Consider the following 20,587-nt stretch of genomic DNA (forward strand, 5'->3'; position numbering starts at 1 on the left):
AGAGCTTCCTCAGTGAAACTAACAAGCTGGGAAGGCTTTGATCAGTGAAACTGCAGACATGGTCAGGTGAGCGGCTGCTGTTCAAAACACTTCTCCTCTGAGAGAGTGCTATCCCTGTTGGACAGGTGACTGCCAATTTCTTGGAAGTCACTGTACCGGTTTAGCACTTCACTCACCTTGAATTGCACTTTCCCACTACCAGCCTTCATCACGACATGGGAGCAGCTTATCCAGCTCCACCTTGTACCACTGATGGGGGACAAGAGGAGAAGCAGCAACAGCACCAGCTTCCTCCTTCTAAGCTACGTGCCCCTCCACAGTGCAGAGAGAATGGATACCGAGATCCAACGAGGCAAGATCCCATAATAGGGGATCAGCTCTCTCGACATGTTTGAGCTCATGTCTGTGCCTCAGGAGGCTCAGGCTCTCACAGCAGGTCGCTGCTGATATCTGTAGCCTTCTGGAACAAGATCTCCTTCCCAGTGGAGTAGAAGGGCATGGATTGCCAGTGGCCGATAAGGTGCCTTTCGTGGGAGGGTCACTGCTCCCCCACCAACCACCCCTGGGTCTCTGCCTCTCACTAAGTTGTGTGCTCTCTTCTCCTGCAAGGAGACAAAGCAGAGAAGTGTGAGTGTACAAAATGGCTTTTGTGGAAAGGAGGGAAGGACAACATTTGACTGACTGTCGGGCATTAATGTGAGTGTTGGTTGGTCAGATGGGGATGTGAGGTGAATGTAGCTGCGAGGTGTATTGAGGAGTGCTGTGCAGGAGAATGCTGTGAAAGTCAGAGTCAGCTTGGCACCTGGAAGTGTTCTGCCACTCACCTCTCCCGCTCTCCTGAGGTCCTGGATCCTCTTGGTGCATTGTCTCCAGGTTCGAGGGACCAACCTTCGGCTCCTGACTTCCTTGCCAATTTTCCATCCACGCCTGCTTGGTTGGAGAGGTTTCCCTCTTTCTCCCTGCCTTGGGAGACCTCACCTCATTGCAGCCCATAAGATCCCGTAAGGTGTGGGGAGATGGTGGCATAGTGGTAATGTCACTAGATTAGTAATCTGGAGACCCAGCTAATGCCCTGGGGGCATGGGTTCAAAGCATGGGTTCAAATCCCACCGTGGCAGGTGGTGGAATTTAAATTCAGTAAACTAATTTAAAAAGTCTGGAATTGAAAGCTAGTCTCAGTAATGTTGTTGTAGCCATAGTCCCAAAGGACCATAGGCATCTCTCCCATGACAGAGAGATAGTTGTGATGTATAGCTTGAGGGTCACCACTCCTCAAGCATGGGGCAAGGTGAGGAGTCAGGCCTCCATGAACTCACAGCTAATACGGGAATTGAATTCGCGCTGTTGGCATCTTTTTACATCACACTCTAGCCATCTAGCCAACTGAGCTAACCGACCCCCCAGTGGTGCTGTGAAACTATCATTGATTGTCATAAAAACCTATCTGGTTCACTAATGTCCTTTAAGGAAGGAAATCTGGCATCCTCACCTGGTCTGGCCTAAATGTGACTCCAGACTCTCAGCAATGTGGTTGACTCTTAACTGCCCTCTGAAATGGCCTAGTAAGCCACTCGGGTCAAGGGCAGTTAGGGATGGGCAACAAATGCTAGCCATGCTGGCAACACCCAAATCCCATGAAAGAATTTTTTTTTTTAAATCCCGCAGCCTTCCCAGTTCTCCCCTCCCTTCCTGTGGTTGCTGCAGCTTCAAATATCCGTGTTCTGGTGAGCCATTGTAGACCACGTTGTGGTCCCTTTAAATTAGAAATCCTGCCCTTGATAGAATGCATGCCTCATCCAATCACCTCTCTGATTGGCCGGGGAACCCAGAGGGGGGATGCTAATGCCATGGCTCAGTTAAAGAACGGCAGCAAAGCACAATTCAGCTGTCAGTGGGATCGTGAACTGCAAATGGTCCCGCTGTTTGGCCAGGGCTAAATTGGGAAAATTCCACCCATTGGGCTGGATTTTAAGAGCCCGTCATCGCTCTCAGCGGCGAGCTCAAAAAATGGCAGCCCGCACGTCTTTGAGCCGCCCCGATCTCCCGCATGGCCGGGGAGGCCAGCCCACCCCCACCCCTCTCCCCACCAATCACGTAGAGGGGGCGGGCTGTCCGACGGCAGCAATGACGCCTGCTGCCTATATGCAGGTGCTGGTGCCATTTTTAAAGGGCAGCCAGCCCTGCCGGCATATTTACACTTTTAAAGATACAGTTCCCACCGCCAGCCCCCCCCCAAAATTTATCAAATAAAATCCTAACACCCCTTTCCCACCCCCCAATAACAATTACATTAACTATTTGCCGCCCCCAAAAACACTTGCCTTTTAATCTGACCTTGCCCCCCCGCCCCACCACAGACTGCACAAAGTTTAAAGTTCACCCCTTCCCACCATCCCCTACACTCTTTATGTTTATTTGACCCCATTTCCCCCTGCCCCCACTGCACTGGAAATCTTTATTCTTTTCCTCCCCCACCAGTGTCACGCTGGCTTTTCCCGGACGGGGAATTGAAGGCATGGGAGTGCCAGCTGCCGCTCTGAAGATTCAAAGTAAGTTCATTTAAATTTATTCATCACGTTAATTAAAATACTGAAATTGAGCTCCCGTTGCCCAGCAGCTGGGGGGCCACACGGAGCCTCATCGCTGCCGGGAGGATCGGGCCGGGCCCTCCCACGTCAAGCTCCGTGGCGGACCTCTGCCGCAACCATCTTTCAGCCTACATCCACCCCCCCCCCCCGCCCCCCCGCCACAGAGCCCGACGTTGTGGGCTTGCTAAAATTCAGCCCATTAACTCTGTTCCTCCCGCCACAGATGCTGCCTGATCTGAGTATTTCCAGCATTTTCAGTTTTTATTTTGCATTTCCAGCATCAGTGGTATTTTGCTTTTACTGAAGATTTATACATGGGCACAGAATCTGTTCTGCAGTTAGTTTTTGTCCAGACCCCTGAAACATAAGAGTGCCACGCTTTTAATGACTATCCCTCAGTATATCAGATGGTGCAGGGTTCACCAGACCAGCTTGAGATCAGCAGAGCATCCAAGTCTGGATGAGTCCCTTCCCCATGCGCAATAGGTTACCAAATGATCAGATCAGCCTTTATTTCTCCTCACTTAGCCTTGTCACCTGACTGTTTTTGCTGTGAGCTGGTTCCATAGGTACTGATAGCACTCCAGTATCAACCAAGTGGCCACCCTTTTTGTAATTTTGGAGGCATTGCAACAGAGCAAGTTCCTGGCCTTGCCTAACGTCCACATACATGCACTTGCATGCAGGTGACAAAGGGACATCGATCCTTCAAGGGCCATGGGGATAACGTCCAGGAACTGGAATCCCTGTGTTGAGTGAGGGAGAAAAGCACTAATTGGGCACCTTCTGTTTTAATTTCAAATCAAATGTAATATGAAAGCTTACCCCATTCTTGAATTAACACAGTACATTGATTATTAAAGAGTGTTGTTTTTTGCATAAATACTTGCAACGGGGTCATTTAGAAGTAACTAGTCTTGGTTGCTGGAATTTAATTTTCTTTTGAATCATTTTAAAGATGTGATCATTATTACTAAATGTATTACAAATGGCTTCAAGGAGTTTTTTTTTTGCAGGATAATATAGCCTATTAAATATACGTGAGACATGTGTTAACACTTCATTTTATCATGCACTGTTTCCACATTTCCACAATATAACCATAGCACAGCCATTGGCTAAGTATTTCTCAAGTTAGGTATTCTGTAGAATGCTGTGCCTGAGGTACCTCTGGCAGGATTAACATTTTGGAGAAGATTTGAGTTGTTATGTGTGGTGTGATAAGGTTTTGGTTTTCCTCTGTGCACATGACCGGAATTTATCTTGGTGGGAGGTCCCACCCACTGGCTGAAAAGTCAGTGATGAGCCCGCCTCGCTGGGCCTGGGGAGCCTGGCTGAGATTTTCCGCTCCCCAGGCCCTTAATTGGTCTTGGCCGGAACTTTCACCTCCTTGAGGCAGAAAGTCCTGTCTAATGGAGCTTTCAGCAGGCCAGCAGCTCCTAGTCCCAGCAGCGCTACTGGGAGCGGTGGCCACTGCTGGGACTACACCCAGCCATCGGAGGCAACAAGGAGGACGGCCACGGAACTGAGGTACGTGTCCCCGACGAGGCCCTAAAAAAATCAGCTGGTCCCCGGTGTGGAAAAGGGGGTTGGTTGCGAGGTGCGGAATGTTGTGTATTGGAAGCTCTGGTACGCCCATTAACAATACCTACTGTTAGAGAAAAAATGGGAGCTGTATTTAAGGTCAAAGCCAGTTTTTTTTTTTCATTCTTCCCTCCCTCCCCAACTCAACCATTTTGCTTTAACTATTCACACATCCTCTGGTTATCACATATATATTTTATTTCCCTCATTTCCCTCATCACGACTCCATTTGTCTCACACTATTGTCACTCCTGTCATTTCATCATCTGTTCTCCGCCTAATCACTTTTAGACTTGTGTTGTTTGTGTTTGGGTTACATAAGCCAGATCCCAGTGCTTGCACTGTGAAATCAGAGTTCTAGTCTGACAATGTATCATGGATCAACGAGACTGCGGGCTGGATAAATGCCAATATAAAAGCAACAGATCTGTCGGTACAACCAACTGCATGGTACAACTGGCCCAGCAATTCGCAACTCCTAATTAGATCATTATCTGTTAATGCAGCACCAATTGAATTGTCTAAATTACATCCATAATAAGAGACTAAAAATACTTTTGCTGATATGATGATGGATTCTCCTGTTGTGTTGACAAATGAGTGTTCAGCAAGGAGACTGGTTGTTCACTGTTTAGGTTGGCGTCATCTCCTCATATGTGATGTTGGACCAAATCTTGATTTGCAGATCCGATTGCAAATATTACATATAAAATTACTGTTGGAGGGGTGGGTGAGGGCACTGGCTTTGCAGTGTGCTCATTTGTCCTGTAGGGACTTGATTCTGTCCTCCTCAAATGTTGAGATTGCTCGATGACAGAGACTTCACCATTTGAATCTGTCCATGGTTGTTTTTCCCCTATATATTGGGGTCTAACTTACAGCCTCTGAGATTGGCTTTCAGAATGTCTTTGTATCTAAGTTTGGGACGTCCTATGGTGCAGGTTCCTGTGTTCTGCTGGTGGATGTATACTATGTGTAATATATATATATACTTCTTTTGGGCCTCCTTATCTCGAGAGACAATGGATACGCGCCTGGAGGTGGTCAGTGGTTTGTGAAGCAGCGCCTGGAGTGACTATAAAGGCCAATTCTGGAGTGACAGGCTCTTCCACAGGTGCTGCAGAGAAATTTGTTTGTTGGGGCTGTTGCACAGTTGGCTCTCCCCTTGCGCCTCTGTCTTTTTTCCTGCCAACTACTAAGTCTCTTCGACTCGCCACAATTTAGCCCTGTCTTTATGGCTGCCCGCCAGCTCTGGCGAATGCTGGCAACTGACTCCCACGACTTGTGATCAATGTCACACGATTTCATGTCGCGTTTGCAGACGTCTTTATAACGGAGACTTGGACGGCCGGTGGGTCTGATACCAGTGGCGAGCTCGCTGTACAATGTGTCTTTGGGGATCCTGCCATCTTCCATGCGGCTCACATGGCCAAGCCATCTCAAGCGCCGCTGACTCAGTAGTGTGTATAAGCTGGGGATGTTGGCCGCTTCAAGGACTTCTGTGTTGGAGATATAGTCCTGCCACCTGATGCCAAGTATTCTCCGAAGGCAGCGAAGATGGAATGAATTGAGACGTCGCTCTTGGCTGGCATATACACACACACGCAAAGTACAATTAAATTGCATTTTACTTGCTCTGTTATATGAATGCATTAAGTTTTGTTTTTAACTTCTGAAATTTTTTGGAGCTGTTCACCTGCTTGTTCTGCATCATTCTCCACTTTCAGGAGATTAGGACAGACCAGCCAATTGATTACTTCCTGGACATCATTAGTCCCACTCCTTACCCTAGCTACCAGGAGGTAAACTTGAGTAATGTGGCAAAGGACTCCTCTGTGGCAGTTCTGCCCCCTTCCCACTGTCTAGATTACCTGGTCAAGACTTACAAGCTTCCTTGTAATTAAATATACATGTTAATCAAAATTTAGGCCTCCTAGATTGGAGTTCATTGTCTAATTCAATATATTAAAGCAATCAGCCATGATCTTTTTTGAATGGCAGTGCAAGCCCGAAGGGCCGAATGGCCTACTCCTGCTCCTATTTTCTATGTTTCTAATATCATTACTGTTAGCCCACCAACTTATTTCAACATGAATTCTGCATGAACAACTTCAAGCTGTTTAGCTAAAAAGGGTGTCATCTATGAAGCAAAAATGCCTGCATATATATATTGTCAGACTGTCTTGGTTGATTGAGGAAGGACTGAATGCCTGAAGATGGAGACCATCAATCTTTTATCCTTTCTTTAATTTAGCAGCATAGTATACACGCAAGTCAATTTTCCTCTGCAGATTTAAAATGTTAATTTCCTGTTTGCAGTAAGCCTTATTTTTATTTACCAAATGCTATTAATCCAACTGATTATCCAACACCAGAAACTTGGCTTTTGAAGCAGTATTCTGTTCTACATTACCTTAAGTTGACCATTTTACTGATGAATTAAAATCTGTGACAGTGGAGCATGTTAAAGGAAACACTGAAGAGAAATGTAAGCCAAAAGTTCCAATGTGGGAACTGTTTATTGTGGAGATGTCTCACTCATTTATATGGTGTTATCAAAAAATTCTGCAGCTCGGTACATTTATCTCTGAATATCATATCTTCAGCTCCAAGATGACGAGAAACTTTTGACTCATCTGTTTAAACTAAAAATTTCCTCTAGTCTCTGATTTCACGGTCTCATAAATGTAAATGTAAAATTATTTTAAATAGCAAAAAGCCAGATATAGAATTCCTTCTCGTGAGCTTTTCGTGCTCTCTCAGATCAAACTTTAGACCAAATTATATTTTTAAAAATCTCCTCTGCCTTCCAACAGAATAAGGCTCTAAAAATTACGTTGGCCACCCAGTGAGATATTGTCTAACTTTCCCTTTGGAAAATAACACTCAAGCTTGTATATAAGTGTCTTTTTAAGTGAATGCTGCATAAAGATCCTGCTGAGTTGATGGAGGGCTGAAAAAGAAACAGAAAATGTTGGAAATAAACAGGTTTATTAATAGTTAAAAATAAAAGAAAAAGAGTAGGTTACTGTTTGGTGTGAAGCATGTCTTTTCTCTTGTCAAATGCTGAGGGACCTGCTGGATATTTCTGACATTTTCTGTTTTTATTTTATGTAAACAAGGTGCTGTTTATTATCTTGAAGAAAGCTTTTGTTTTGCTTATTTATCACAATATGGCACCAATATATAATTTAAGGTGTTTTGATCTATTGCAGATTCCCAATTCCCAATTGACATTGCATCTGTAAAGAAAGATCATGATTTTCTTGACAAAGATTTCATGGAACCACTTTGTAGGTAAGAAATGAAAAACAAATAGTCACTTTAACTGTAACTGAAATAGGATTATATTACGTGTCTCTCAATTTGAATAAAATGACAATTCTGCACTCACAATGTCAGATGCTATTTTGCCAATGTACACAATAGGCTTCAAGCAGTTTCTGAAGAATTAGCCATGTAGAAGACTGTTATCCATGAATCCATATTGTGGATATGTTATGTCAGCATATGATTGATAGTCCCTTTGAGTAGGGAACATCCTTTGTTCGTGGCATCATACCAGTATGTCTTCTGCGACTATATTTCCATAAAAACTTCAATATTATACATTCTGAAATAATTGAAATATTTATGAAATAAAGTGTACATCTCTCTCTTCCTGTCCCTGACAAAATCATAAAAATGTGTTGCTTGGCCTTTTTGTAGAAAATGTTAATAGACCTCAAGAGATGTAAGTGACTGAAAGCACTGTCTTGTTTTTAAAGGCCAGAGTCTTGCAAAAAGACAGGCTTTTTTCCTAATCAATCTCCATGATTGATTATAATGCCTTTGTCACGAGGAATGATTTATGTTCAACATCAATAAGAGTTTTATTTGTCTTATACTGCAGAGTAATTAGTTGAGACACAGTTACAAACAGAGCAGTGCTGTGAGTGAATGAGAGTCCAAATTCCGGGGTGCTTATTGAGAACCTCAGAAGCAAACAAATGTCTGGCTGTTTAATGGGTTGAGTGGGAACACTTTGAGGAAGTGTGATAGGCACCAAGCTGTTCATTCAATTTCTATCACCATAGTAAAAAAAACCTGAAGAAAACAAATCAGTCATCATCCATGGAAATGATGAGGGGACTGTGAATAATATTGTATTCATGGTCTCTTTAAGACCCAGTCCTTTTGGAGACTTATTTATCATGGCTGTAGAAATCATTCTGGTTTCCACACTCTGAAGATTTCTCTGTGATTTCTCCCTCCTCTGTATACTACAGATCATGAACCCAGTACCCTGGAGAAATACAAGATGATAATTAGCACTGAAATCACAATCCTCCCACACATCATTTCAAACGTTAGAGCTAATGAAATTGCTATTGCAGCTGCTGTTTCCATGACAACTAGGGATGTGCTATAAACACAGCCTTACCAGCATCAGTCTGTGAATAAAAGAAATGGAAAGTGTATTGAGTTGATGACAAACAGCTGTCTGCAGCTATGCCCTTGCCGGCTTCCTCTGTGTCCATGATCACAGAATTCCATCATCAAGTGAAATAAGATACAATATTTTGAAGGAATTAACCAGAAAATGCAAATAAACTGGAATAGAATTTTCACTTTGATCCCTTCTCTTTGTTTCAGATTTTGCTTTTCAAAGGCTCCTGCCATTTGAATGTGACCGGCTGTCAGCCGAGCAGGAGATAGCTATAGATATCTATACCCAGTATTCCTTTGCTAATACAGCAACTCGCAGATAGCTGAAGTAAATCTGCTTTCCTTTTGTGGACTATGGCAAGCAGATTGGCAGTGAACTATACTTTTTTACCGTGCTGTCAAAACCATAAATTACTTTATTGAATATAACACTGTAATGTCGATGCAACAACTTGCATTGATTTAACACCATTAATGCAGAAAAAAGTACCAAAAACCTTCACAGACTTATAATTTTAAACAATGGATGCTGAGCCAAAGAAGAAAATGGTAGGAGGAATGATCAAAAGCTTGGTCAAAGAGGTGGGTTTAAGGATGGCCTTGGAAATAGAGTTGGAGGAGTTTAAGGAGGGAAATCCAGACCTTGGGGCTTGTGGCAGCTGAAGACATGGCCAGCAATGATAAAGCAAAGGGAGGGATAGATACATAAGTGGTCACAGTCACGTGGGTTTGTTGAGATGGGCAAGATTAAAGATATATGCAAAGGTAAGGCCACAGAGAGATTTTTACACAAGACTGATGATTTTAAATTTGAGGCACTGGGTGACCAGGAGTCAATGTGCGCTAATGAGGACAGGGACAAAGGGTGAGCAGGACTTTGATATGGGTAGCATAGTTTTTGATGAGCTGAATTATATGAAGGGAGAGAATGGGAGGCTGACCAGGAGAGCATTAGAATAATGAGTAAATGAGGGACCTCAAATGTGTTTGTAATAATGATGTGGGTTTAGACTGCATTACACTGTACTTCAAATGCTGTGGAAAGTATAGCCTGCAAGGACAGTACTTAATTGCACCCAAATCACATAAACAGGAGCTGTCTTCATAAGAGTCAGATTACAGGAATAGCTGCATGCTCCATTGCAGTCTTTTTTTCCTGGATAAACAGAAATATACAAGAACCATTGCGGGTCATTTTCAACTTCACCTCAGCGATAACTTGGCAAAGTGGATTGTCCACCCTTTGGGATGGAATTCAGATGGGTACTACAACAAATGAGCAATTCACCCTGCCAAGTAACTGCATAAGAAATTGGAGCAGGAGTATGTCATATGGCCCCTTCAATAAAATTATGGCTGATCTGTTTCAACTCTACTTTCCCATCCAATCCTCATAATCCCTTGATTCCTTCCATGTCCAAAAATCTATCAGTCATGTTCTTCAATATACTCAATGACTGGGCATCCACAGCCCTCTGGGGTTAAGAATTACAAAGATTCACAACTCTCAATGAAGACATTTCTCCTCTTAGTCCTAAATGGCCAACCCCTTATCCTCCAACAATGACCCCTCGTTCTAGACTCTTCAGCCAGAAGGAACAACTTCTGAGCACCTACCCTGTTAAGCCCTTTTAAGAATTTTATATATTTCAATGAGTTCACTTCTCTCTCTTCTAAACTTGAGAGTATAGGCCCATTCTATGCAATCTCTCCTCATACAATCACCCTCTCACCCCAGGAATTATTCCAGTGAACTTGTGTTACACTGTCTCCAAGGCAAGTATATCCTTCCTTAGGTAAGGAGACCAAACCTGTACTCCAAATGTGATCTCACCAAAGCCCTATATAATTGCAGGAAAACTTCCTTAGTCTTATACTCCAACCCCCTTGCAATTAAGGCTAACTTATCATTTGCCTTCTGAAATTGCTTTCTGTAACTGCATGTGAAACCTCTGTGATTTGTGTACAAGGACACACAAATCCCTCAATACCAACATTTACTAATCTCTCGCCTTTTAAAAAAAATATTCTGCCTTTCCATTCTACCTACTAAAGTGGATAATTTTGCATTCCCCCACATTATACTCCATCTGCCACCTTATTGCCCACTCAACCTATTTATGTCACCTCTTTGTGGCTCCTCACAGCTTACTTTCCCACCTAGCTTTGTCCTGCCAGTAAACTTGGATAGACTTGGATAAACTAGTCCCCTCATCTAAGTCATTGATATAAATTGTACCTAGCTGAGGCCTAAGCACTGATCCTTGTGGCACCCCATTAGTTACAACCTCCCATCCGAAAGTGCCCCATTTATTCCTACTTTCTGTTTTCTGTCCATTAACTGACCCTAAATCCATGCTAAAATATTACCCCCATCCCATGAGCCCTAATCTTTGTAAAGACAGTGAAGTTGACAATTACTCCCATTGTCTCAAGATTTCTAAATTTGTGTTCTGCTGACTTACCAGAACAAATGTAAGCCAGAGCATTGCCATACTGTCAGTAAATTCAGAATGGTGTATAGGAAATGAGTAGGAGCAAAAGTGGAACACAGAGATACAGCATCACTGTTTAGTGATGTACTTGGGGTTTGTTACACTCTGTTGTATTCTGTACCAGTATTTGTTACAACAAGGCTTTGGGTGAATGGAACTGTTTGTTCAACAATGGTCCTTCAACCCTGGGACTCTGATTTAAATGCAACCCAGACTGATGGGCTGAAAGTTTTCTTTCTGCTGGTTGTAAGGATCCTGTGTGAAATGAGATCTCAATCCAGATTCTAATGGGCATTAGGCTGCAGCACAAAACTGTCCCCATATCCCCATGCTTTTGTTCCCTCTAGACACAACTTTTCCAATGCTCCCCTGGCCAGACTTCCATTTTCCACCCTCCATAAACTTAGATCAGGGTTGTCCAACGTGCGGCCCACGGGCTGGGATCCAGCCCGCCAAAGATTTCCATCCAGCCCACAGATGTAAACTGTAATGGGGCTGTTCCTCGCCCTCACCAGTGGTCTGTGACTGGAGATGATAAAATTCCCATTGGCTTCTTCTTGCAGACCGGCTTTAAAAAATAAATCTCGTCAATTTCGCAGCTGACAGGGTTTTTTAAAAGCCTGCTGGAAAACCCCGAACCTGTCTGAAGTTGGGAAATGGCTGTTCCTGATGTCAGGACCTGTCGGCTGTGAATCTGACATGAGGTTTAAAAAAAACTTGCCAACTCTCTGCTGAGCGTTCCCGTTCTCTATAACTGAGAGAGAGAGAAAGGGGGACATACAGGGAGAGAGAGAGAGAGAGAGAAAAGGGGACAGACAGGGAGAGAGAGAGAAAAGGGGGCAAATAGGGAGGGAGAGAGAGAAAGGGGGACAAATGGGGAGAGAGAGAGAGAGAGAGAGAGAGAAAGGGGGACAAATGGGGAGAGAGAGAGACAGATTGGGGGACAGACAGGGAGAGAGAGAAAGGGGGACAGACAGGGAGAGAGAGAAAGGGGGACAGACAGGGAGAGAAAGGGGACAAACGAGAAGAGAGAGAGAAAGGGGGACAGACAGAGAGAGAGAGAGAGAGAAAGGGGGACAGAGAGAGAGAGAGAGAGAAAGGGGGACAGAGAGAGAGAGAGACAGAGACAGATTGGGGGACAGACGGGGAGACAGGGAGAGAGAGAAAGGGGGACAGACAGGGAGAGAGGGAAAGGGGGACAGACAGGGAGAGAAAGGGGACAAACGAGGAGAGAGAGAGAAAGGGGGACAGACAGGGAGAGAGAGAGAAAGGGGGACAGACAGGGAGAGAGAGAGAGAGAGAGAGAAAGGGGGACAAACGGGGAGAGAGAGAGACAGATTGGGGGACAGACAGGGAGAGAGGGAGAGAGAGAAAGGGGGACAGACAGGGAGAGAAAGGGGACAAACGAGAGAGAGAGAGAGAGAGAAAGGGGGGACAGACAGGGAGAGAGAGAGAGAAAGGGGAGGCAGACAGAGAGAGAGAGAGTGGGGGCGAGACAGAGGCAGAGAGAGAGAGAGTAGGGGCGAGACAGAGGCAGAGAGAGAGAGAGTGGGGGCGAGACAGAGACAGACAGAGGCAGAGAGAGAGAGAGTGGGGGCGAGACAGAGGCAGAGAGAGAGAGAGTGGGGGCAAGACAGAGGCAGAGAGAGAGAGAGTGGGGGCGAGACAGAGGCAGAGAGAGGGAGTGGGGGCGAGACAGAGGCAGAGAGAGAGAGAGTGGGGGCGAGACAGAGACAGACAGAGGCAGAGAGAGAGAGAGTGGGGGCGAGACAGAGGCAGAGAGAGAGAGAGTGGGGGTGAGACAGAGGCAGAGAGAGACAGAGAGAGTGGGGGCGAGACAGAGACAGAGAGAGTGGGGGTGAGACAGACAGAGAGAGAGAGTGGGGGAGAGACAGAGAAAGGGAAAGACAGAGGGGGAGAGACAGAGAGAGAGAGAGGGGGAGAGAGAGCGGGGGAGAGACAGAGAGAGAGAGAGTGGGGGCAAGATAGGGGGAGAGAGAGTGGGGGCGAGACAGAGAGAGAGTGGGGGCGGGGGGGGGGAAGGGGGAAGAGACAGAGAGAGGGGGGGAGAGACAAAGGAGGGGGGGAGACACAGAGAGAGGGGGGAGAGAGAGTGAGGGAGATACAGAGAGAGAGCGCAGCGGGGGAGAGACAGAGACAGAGAGAGAGACAGAGATCGGGAGAGGGAGACAGAGAGAGAGAGAGAAAGCGGAGGAGGGAGACAGACAGACAGAGAGAGAGAGAGAGAGAGCCGGGGGAGAGACAGAGAGAGAGGAGGGGAAGAGACAGAGACAGAGAGAGAGAGAGAGAGAGAAAGCGGAAGAGGGAGACAGACAGAGAGAGAGAGAGCCGGGGGGAGAGACAGAGAGACAGAGAGAGAGGAGGGGAAGAGACAGAGACAGAGAGAGAGACAGAGATCGGGAGAGGGAGACAGAGAGAGAGAGAGAGAGAGAAAGCGGAGGAGGGAGACAGACAGAGAGAGACAGAGAGAGAGCCGGGGGAGAGACAGAGAGAGAGGAGGGGAAGAGACAGAGACAGAGAGAGAGAGAGAGAGAAAGCGGAAGAGGGAGACAGACAGAGAGAGAGAGCCGGGGGTAGAGACAGAGAGAGAGTGGGCAGAGAATGGGGTGACAGGAACATAGAGAGAGAGCGGGGGGGAGACAGAGAGGTAGGGGAGACAGAGAGAGAGAGGGCGGGAGACAGAGAGGTAGGGGAGACAGAGAGAGAGAGAGATAGGGCTGGTTTATGTTGTCGCCAGAGCAATTGGCAGCGGCCGTAGACAATGGTGGGCCAAGCTTCGCGGAGCCACCATGATATTAAACGCGGCAGCTCATTTAGATGGCTGGGTTGGACCGCCCCCTCCACCCCCAATGACGTGGCAGGGGCGGGCGGTCTGTCCCCGGCAACCGCATCAGGCACCATTGCGTAGGCGCCTCCGCCATTTTTAGAGGGCTACAAGCCCTACATTACAATTTAAATTTTTAAAAATAGTGTTTGTAAAAATTGAAAGAAATCTTTCTTGACCCTCTCCCACCACCCCCCCCAATAAGACTTAGAAGGTTGCCGTCTTCCCCATCCAAAACACTTAGCTTGTATTCCCGACCTTCACCACCACCCCCCCCTCACCAAAGTTCATCAGTTTTAAACTTTATCCATTCCCACCACCCCCAGACCAATGAAATTAATTTTACCCCACTCCCCTTCCACACGCCCCCCCCAACCCGCACAGAGAAACTTACCTGCTCCCCACTCTCCACCAGTGTTTTGTCTTGGACCTCCAAGGGGGGTGGGGGGAGAGCCACCACAAGGCCTCGCTGCCGCCGGCAGTGTCGGGCCGGGCCTTCCTGACATCAAGGCCCGTGGCGGGCCTCTGCCGGAGGCATTTTCTGGCCCCTGCCCCCCCACCACAACCCCCGATGTCGGGAGGGGCTGTAAAATCCAGCCCAGAGAGGGGGAGAAAGGGGGGACAGACAGCAAGAGAGAGAAAGGGGGACAGATGCAGAGAGAGAGGGAGAGAGAGTGATCAAGATCACTCCTGACAGAATGACATCCATCTGAAATACTCTGCATTGCTACAAGAAGTGTGCAGGCAAACATTGACTAATCATGCAAGCAAAAAAATGCCAAGTTTCTCTCAAAATCAGTGTCCAACGTAGTGAAGAGAAAGAAGTCAATAAATTAGTCTTCTCATTTAAAGCTTCTTCACAAAAATGTACATTGGATGCTGTTTTGATTAATAGTTAAATAAATTGTTCATGCCTTTTTCTTTCCGAATTTCTCTCACTGGTCCCCCCAAATGTAAGACAAAAATGGTAATGTGGCCCCCACGTGAAATGGTTGGACAACCCTGATTTAGATCATCCACAACTCTGCTGCCATATCCTAAGACACACCAAATACCATTCACCTATCATCCCAGTGTTCAGTGGCCGACATTGGCTCCTGGTCCAGCAAAATATCAATATTAAAATTCTCATCCTTGGTCGGAACGTTGTCCGTCGTGCCGATAGATGGGGTTGAGTCGGGGGGAGGTGGAGTTTTAGAAAATCTTGCATTAGGAGGCTCCCAGGCGGTGTTCCTGCCTCAGCAATCGTGCCAGAGGCAGGGTGATACTAGCACCAGCTACCTACCTGCCACCAGCTTTTACTGGGCGGCCTTTTCTGGCTCCAGGAGGCCCGCTTGCCACAGGTTAAAATCGCGTGGAGGCGGGCGAAGACCCTTAAGTGGCTGTTAATTGGCAACTTAAGGACCTTTATTGGCCTGGGGCGGGCGTCCTGTTTATCGCCCACCCCCTCCGCCCTACGTAAATTGGGGTGGAGGCGGGAGCGGATCGGGAAGGCCTCCCAGAGCCTCCCGCTCCATTTTACGCCACTCCCTGCCACCATCCCGTTCGTTGGGGTGGCGTAAAATTCCGGCCATGATAGCAGGTGGTGGGAAATGAAATAAATGTCACATTAGGTGGGGAATATTTTTAAAAAAGAGTTAACAAAGTGAACATTGGTCCTATAAAAAGTGAGTCTTGGAAATTAATAATGGATAATGAGATGGCAGATGAATTGAACACATATTTTGCATAGGTCTTCACTATTGAGGATCACTGGCATCTACCCTGCAATGTGGAAAATTGCCCAGGTATGTCCTGTACACAAAAAGCAGGACAAGTCCAACCTGGCCAATTACCACCCCATTAGCCTACTCTCAATCATCAGTAAAGTGATGGAAGGTGTCATCAACAGTGCCATCAAGCGGCACTTGCTTCGCAATAACCTGCTCAGTGACACTCAGTTTGGGTTCCGCCAGGGCCACTCAGCTCCTGACCTCATTACAGCCTTGGTTCAAACATGGACAAAAGAGCTGAACTCAAGAGGTGAGGTGAGAGTGACTGCCCTTGACATCAAGGCAGCATTTGACCGAGTATGGCAACAAGGAGCCCGAGCAAAACTGAAGTCAATGGGAATCAGGGGGAAAACCCTCTGCTGGCTGGAGTCATACCTAGCACAAAGGAAGATGGTTGTGGTTGTTGGAGGTCAATCATTTGAGCTCCAGGACATGACTGCAGGAGTTCCTCAGGGTAGTGTCCTAGGCCCAACCATCTTCAGCTGCTTCATCAATGACCTTCCTTCAATCATAAGGTCAGAAGTGGGGATGTTCGCTGATGATTGCACAATGTTCAGCACCATTCGTGACTCCTCAGATACTGAAGCAGTCTGTGTAGAAATATCCAGGCTTGGGCTGATAAGTGGCAAGTAACATTCACACCACACAAGTGCCAGGCAATGACCATCTCCAAAAAGAGAGAATCATCTCCCCATGACATTCAATGGCATTACCATCGTTGAATCCCCCACTATCAACATCCTAGGGGCTACCACTGACCAGAAACTGAACTGGAGTATCCATATAAATACCGTGGCTCCAAGAGCAGGTCAGAGGCTAGGAATCCTGAGGCGAGTAACTCACCTCCTGACTCCCCAAAGCCTGTCCACCATCTACAAGGCACAAGTCAGGAGTGTGATGGAATACGCTTCACTTGCCTGGATGGTTGCAGATCCAACAACACTCAAGAAGCTTGACATCATCCAGGACAAAGCAGCCCGCTTGATTGGCACCCCATCTACAAACATTCACTCCCTCCACCATCGACGGACAGTGGCAGCAGTGTGTACCATCTACAAGATGCACTGCAGCAATGCACCAAGGCTCCTTAGACAGCACCTTCCAAACCCGTGACCTCTACCAACTAGAAGGACAAGGGCAGCAAATGCATGGGAACATCACCACCTGCAAGTTCCCCTCCAAGTCACACACCATCCTGACTTGGAACTATATCGACGTTCCTTCACTGTCACTGGGTCAAAATCCTGGAACTCCCTTCCTAACAGCACTGTGGGTATACCTACCCCACATGGACTGCAGCGGTTCAGGAAGGTAGCTCACCACCAGCTTCTCAAGGGCAATTAGGGATGGGCAATAAATGCTGGCTTAGCCAGCGATGCCCACATCCCTGAAGCAATAAAAAAAAAGTAAGAAGGAAGCAAGAAAGGAGCTTTTGTATTGGCCCGATTTGAGCTTTAGTATGGCCTATGAGAGTTGAGTTCTCCTGTGATTTTTAACAAGAAGCTTCTAGAGAGTTTGAAATGTGCAGGCTTAAGTGTGCAATCGACTTTTTGTAGGACTCCCTTTTGACTTCTTTGTTCAAAATACTATGTAGCCAAAGCTGTTAACATTCCTGAAATGTTATATGTGAAATTTGTGATCAAAAAAGGCACTGGTAGAAATTTGGATATGCTTCACATTAACACAGAAAGTTAGAATGCAGATACGGTAAGCAATTAGGAAGGTAAATGGCATGTTGACTTTTATTGCAAGGGGATTGAAGTACAAGAATAAAGAGATCTTGCGACAATTGTACAGGGCTTTAGTGAAACCACACCTGGAACACTGTATGTAGTTTTGGTCTCCATGTTTAAGGAAAGATATACTTGCAATTGGGGGAAGTACAGCGATGTTTCACTAGATTGGTCCCTGGGATGAGGGGATTGTCCTATGATGAGAGGCTGAGTAAATTGGGCCGAGAATCTGGAGTTTAGAAGAATGAGAGGTGATATAATTGAAAGATACAAGATTCTGAAGGGGCTTAACAGGGTAGACACTGAGATTGTTTCCCCTGATTGGGGAATCTAGAACACTGAGGCAAAGTCTCAGGATAAGGAGCTGATCATTTAGGACTGAGATGAGGAGAAACTTCTTCACTCAAAAGGTTGTGAATCTTTGGAATTCTCTACCCCAGAGGATTGTGGATGCTCCATCATTGAATATATTTAAGGCTGAGATAGACAGACTTTTGGTCTCGGGGAATCTAGGGGTAAGGGGAGCGGGCGGGAAAGTGGAGTTGAAGCTGAAGATCAGCCATGATCATATTGAATGATGGAGCAGGCTCGATGGGCTGTATGGTCTACTCCTGCTCCTGTTTCTTATGTTCTTATGTCAACTTCAGGTGGCTCCATCTTGGGCATTGGATCCTATATTGAGAGTTCGGCCTCCATTGTCTTCCTGGCCCTCTTTCCTGTCCCATGCCCTCCTGACGTCCATGGTTCTGCCCTTCCTGTGAAGGGTGTTGCCCTTCATCACCACTGGGCCCAAAATCTGAGAGCTGTGCCCCCATTGCCATCTGGAGCCTTCCTTTTGGGCCGGGGGTTGTCCAGTCGTCCTTGGCAGCCTTGTCCTCTGCTCTTCTTCCCCTGCAATGCCAGGGTGGTGCTGACATTGTTCAAATCCTGGGTGCTGAGTTCCCATTCTCCCTGACACCTGTGCAGCACCAAGGGATCAGCTTACCAAGTGCCCAGTCTCCTGCGGACCCTCTGATGGCTCCCCACTCTGTACCCAGCTCCCCTCAGATGATCTGTTTCTGAAGGCACGGGTAATCTGTCTGGCCCTTTTAAAAATTAGAACTTCAAACCCTTACAAGCTCTTAATGAGCTTTTTAACTGTTTTAATTGGCCTCAATTGGGAGAAGAGCGAGATTCCTGTCCCACCCTGCCCCCGAACTGGGGATTATTGCTTGCACCGGGATCGGCGCCTTGGAATTGGCACGCCATACGGGACCAGAATTTTCGGGGCCCCTTGCCTATGTTCCTGACTTTGGGGTGGCCCTGACAATTCACCCCAAGAGTTGTTTTTCCCCAATAGGAATGGGCTTCTAATTGCTGTCTGTTGAACTTGTTTGTGACCACTGCCAGTTTCAATGGGGTGCGAAGAGATCTGGCCCAGGTAAATTCTTCTTTGGCCTCCTTGTCTCGAGAGACAATGGATAAGTGCCTGGAGGAGGTCAGTGGTTTGTGGAGCAGCGCCTGGAGTGGCTATAAAGGCCAACTCCAGAGTGACAGACTCTTCCACAGGTGCTGCAGATAAAATTGGTTGTCAGGGCTGTTACACAGTTGGCTCTCTCCTTGCGCTTCTGTCTTTTTCCCTGCCAACTGCTAAGTCTCTTCGACTCACCACTCTTTAGCCCCGCCTTTATGGTTGCCCGCCAGCTCTGGCGATCGCTGGCAACTGACTCCCACGACTTGTGATCAATGTCATAGGACTTCATGTCATTAAATTAGAATCAAAGATTATCAGGCAAAACTGTAATGGAACAATGGGCTGCCTTTAAAGAGGAGATGGTTCAGGTACAATCGAGGTACATTTCCATGAGGGGGTAAGGCACAGCAAACAAAGCCAGAGGTCCCTGGATGGCAAGAGATAGAGAGTAAGATGAAGCAGAAAAAGGGTTCGTATAACAGATGCCAGGTTGATAATACAAGTGAGAACCAGGCTGAATATAGAAAGATGTGAGGGGAAGTGAAAAAAGAAATACAAGAGGGAAAGAGAGTTTGAGAAGTGACTGGCAGTTCACATAAAATGGAAACCAAATGTCTTCTGTAGGCATATGAACAGTACAAGAGTAGTATGAGGAGGGGTGGAGCTGATTAAGGACCAAAAAGGGGATCTAAATATTGAGGCAGAGAGCATGGCTGAGGTGCTAAATCAGTACTTTGCATCTGTCTTTACCAAGGAAAACGATGCTGCCCAAGTCATTGTGAAAGAGGAGATAGTTGAAATACTGGATGGGCTAAAAATTGCTAAAGAGGAGGTGTTAGATGGACTGGCTGTATTTGAAGTTGATACATCACCAGGGCTGGATGGGTCACATACAAGGATGCTGAGGGAAGTAAGGGTGGAAATTGCAGAGGTAGTGGCCATTATCTTCCAATCCTCCTGATACGCGAGGGAGGGTGGGGGCTGCTGCCAGAGGACTGGAGAACTGTAAATGTTGCACCCTTGTTCAAAAAAGGGTATAAGGATAAATCCAGCAACTACCAGCCAGTCAGTTTAACCTTGGTGGTGGAAAAGCTAGAAACAATAATCCAGGAGAAAATTAGCATTCACTTGGACAGGTGGGGTGAGAGAGACTGCCCTTGACATCAAAGCAGCATTTGGCTGAGTATGGCATCAAGGAGCCCAAGCAAAACTGAAGTCGTTGGGAGTTGGGGGGGAAAACTCTCTGCTGGTTGGAGTCACACCTAGCACAAAGGCAGATGATTGTGGTTGTTGGATGCCATCTCAGCCCCAGGACATTGCTGCAGGAGTTTCGCAGGGCAATGTCCTTGGCGCAATCATCTTCAGCTGTTTCATCAATGACCTTCCCTTCAACATAAGGTCAGAAGAGAGGATGTTCGCTGATGATTGCACAGTGTTCAGTATCATTCACAACTCCTCAGATACTGAAGCAATCTGTGCCCGCATGCAGCAAGACATGGATAACGCTCAGGCTTTGGCTGATAAATGGCAAGTGACTTTCCTGCCACACAAGCACTAGGCAATGACCATATACAACAAAAGAGAGAATCTAACCATCTCCCCTTGACATTCAATGGCATTACCATCGCTGAAACCCTCACTTACAACATTCTGGGGGGTTACCATTGACCAGAAACTTAACTGGACCAG

At 46.5% G+C, this 20,587-nt stretch overlaps 1 protein-coding gene across 9 annotated transcripts in view; it reads left to right on the forward strand.

Moving 5' to 3' along the window:
- The window catches only part of stard13b (StAR related lipid transfer domain containing 13b), a 617,921-nt gene that overhangs the window by 540,582 nt on the left and 56,752 nt on the right, over positions 1-20,587 (forward strand). For all 9 annotated transcript variants that reach the window (XM_068033490.1, XM_068033491.1, XM_068033489.1 and 6 more), the window contains one exon: positions 7,388-7,469. In XM_068033490.1, coding sequence (XP_067889591.1) covers positions 7,388-7,469 — 82 coding nt within the window. The remainder of the gene's footprint in view (positions 1-7,387; positions 7,470-20,587) is intronic.

Source organism: Heterodontus francisci, chromosome 6 (assembly GCF_036365525.1).
Source record: "Heterodontus francisci isolate sHetFra1 chromosome 6, sHetFra1.hap1, whole genome shotgun sequence".
Taxonomy (NCBI): domain Eukaryota; kingdom Metazoa; phylum Chordata; class Chondrichthyes; order Heterodontiformes; family Heterodontidae; genus Heterodontus; species Heterodontus francisci.